This window comes from Montipora foliosa, chromosome 12 (genome assembly GCF_036669935.1).
Source record: "Montipora foliosa isolate CH-2021 chromosome 12, ASM3666993v2, whole genome shotgun sequence".
Lineage (NCBI taxonomy): Eukaryota > Metazoa > Cnidaria > Anthozoa > Scleractinia > Acroporidae > Montipora > Montipora foliosa.
This window is the reverse complement of record NC_090880.1, coordinates 3,661,130-3,663,244: the sequence shown is the minus strand read 5'-3', so window position 1 is coordinate 3,663,244 and position 2,115 is coordinate 3,661,130. Positions and strand designations below refer to the sequence as shown.

General features: G+C 39.1%; 1 protein-coding gene across 1 annotated transcript; it reads right to left on the bottom strand.

The window, feature by feature from the left end:
* On the bottom strand, positions 1-1,358 carry LOC137980561 (high-affinity lysophosphatidic acid receptor-like). The gene is made up of 2 exons (XM_068828020.1): positions 725-1,358; positions 1-329 (listed from the first exon to the last, which is right to left on the bottom strand). Exons 1-2 carry the CDS (start codon positions 1,356-1,358, stop codon positions 1-3), a joined length of 963 nt encoding a protein of 320 aa, XP_068684121.1.
* Between the last annotated feature and the right edge of the window lie 757 nt (positions 1,359-2,115).

The following is a 2,115-nucleotide window of genomic DNA, read 5'->3' as shown; positions in this document are numbered from 1 at the left end:
TTAGTCACTTGCACAGAATAAACTCTTAACTCCTTCACGCACTTCATTCATTCTCCACAAGTAAACAGCTGGATTAAGAGAAGGAGATAAGAAGCAAAGCGAAAAAGAAACGTAAAACACTGCAGATGCTTCCAGGCAAGAAAGATTCTCTCTGTTTGACAAAATTGAAGCTATTCCAGCGACGAATGGAATCAGACAGACGGAAAATAAGGCAAAAATGTATAATATAGATTTGATAGACCTCTTGTATTTAGCCAAGTTTATTGCCGGTTGTCCAAAATTTTGGTTCCCTTGAACTTGTTGCTGGTGCTGACGAATTATTCGGTAGACTTTGTAATAACAGGGGCACCCAACGAGAATATAGTTCAAAACCACTTAAACATAGCATTGTTAAACGTATTTTAGTATTTAAACGGTAGATATAGGTATATTTTCATCCCCTAAAAATTTTTGATCTGTTCGGATTTCCTAGCTGAAAGTCTAGTGATCCGAAAATTATAGGGATCAAAAGTTACCTTTTCGAAAATTTCAGCTAGAAAAAGGGCTCTCGAAAATTCTAGCTGACCTTTTTAGGGTAAAAATCCGTCAAAATTGGGCAATTATACCATTTTTTAGATGTTCGAAAATCCTAGGACAGGCAGGCAAGCAAGAAATTTAACAACATATCTTCCGAAAATTCTAGATCTCAAATCGTCTTCCGAACAGATATTTTCCGAAAATTGACGTTGGGTGCCCCTGTAATAAGCCAATGTTGTAATCAAGTAGCAGAGCAGCATAACTACAACACTGACAATAGTCAAAGCTACATGTAACCTTTCAAGCGACAAATAATGTCCAGCTACAAATAAAGCTGGAACGACTAGTAATAAAGCGACTATGAGGCAACGGCGGCGAGGCGTCATCAAGGACCGTCTGCTCATGTGCAGCCAGCGTTCAATGGACAATAGCGTTATAAGAATTAATTCGACAGTGATAAAGAATGTTGCGCTCATGAACCCAACGTAAGTAACCATATCGGCAATTAAGACTTTCTGAGCGTCAAATACACCCGATTTGTCAAGAAACAGCAAAAAAATGAGAGCTATGAATGGTTGAACGATGAGTCCTATGCAGAAATCGCTGAACGCCAAACCACTAAGAAGAACGTGAAGCCACGTCCTCTGAAATGTCCTTTTCCAAATCGCTGCCAAGATCAATGCATTTCCCACCACTGCCACGGAGAACAAAACAAGTAAAACGATGCTGCTTGCGAAAATAATGGAAACATAAGTCTTGTACTTTATGTCGGCCGCTTCGGTAACACAACAATGAATGTTGTAGTTGTCGGCCACAGAAAACCATCCTGTTCTGTTACACATGGCTTAGCTCAATGCTGGGTCGCCGCTTGATTATTCACTTAATTAAAAACCATTTTGCTCGTTTGTCTTCAACGGAAAAGTTTTCTTTCTCTTCGCCTTTCGCTTTGAGTCTAAGTGGGGTAAACCTGCTAGCGTACTTTTGCGTTGAAGGCAAGCAGCGAAGATTAACTTCCTGGAAGACGGCGTCAGTATTGCCTAGCACGATTTTTATCCACAGTTATGTCTTTATAACGGAGTTCCCAATGATCGAAGGGTATATTCTACCTCTTTTTTTTTTTCTGTTTGGAAATGCAGCATATTCAGTAATTTATGACAATACCTGCTGATTTGCGTTTTTTTTTTCTTACAGCTTTAATTGTATATTTCAATAGAACTTACATGAAAGTGAGGCTGACTTTGTTATGATACACACCTCCCTGCTTTTCTTATGTTAATGAATCAGATGTTGTTCAAGAGGGGGTTTTCGACTTCTCTTGGGACATTTTCATGTCCAGGAGAAATTGCAAGCAATGGTTATAAAAGAGTTTTGGGGGGTAATAGAGGTGTATTATGGGTTTGTGCAAGGATTGAATGTTATCTTGGGAAGCTACTTCGTCATGTCAGGAAAGGATCGAACGGCAAGAAAATTGAAATATAGTCACTATAGGTTACCTGTTAAGCAAAGGTTTGTCCCTGAAAAACGATCGCAGATGGCGACAAGTATAATGTTAGAGTCAGAGTGAATAAGAATTTCTTCTCCTCCGGTTTCTTTTTTCCA

Coding starts and splice junctions, on each gene's coding strand:
- LOC137980561 (XM_068828020.1), bottom strand. CDS start 1,358: ATGTGTAACAGAACAGGATGGTTTTCTGTGGCCGACAACTACAACATT. Junction 330..724: donor TTATTACAGGGGCACCCAAC/GTCAATTTTCGG, acceptor GTTATTACAAAG/TCTACCGAATAATTCGTCAG.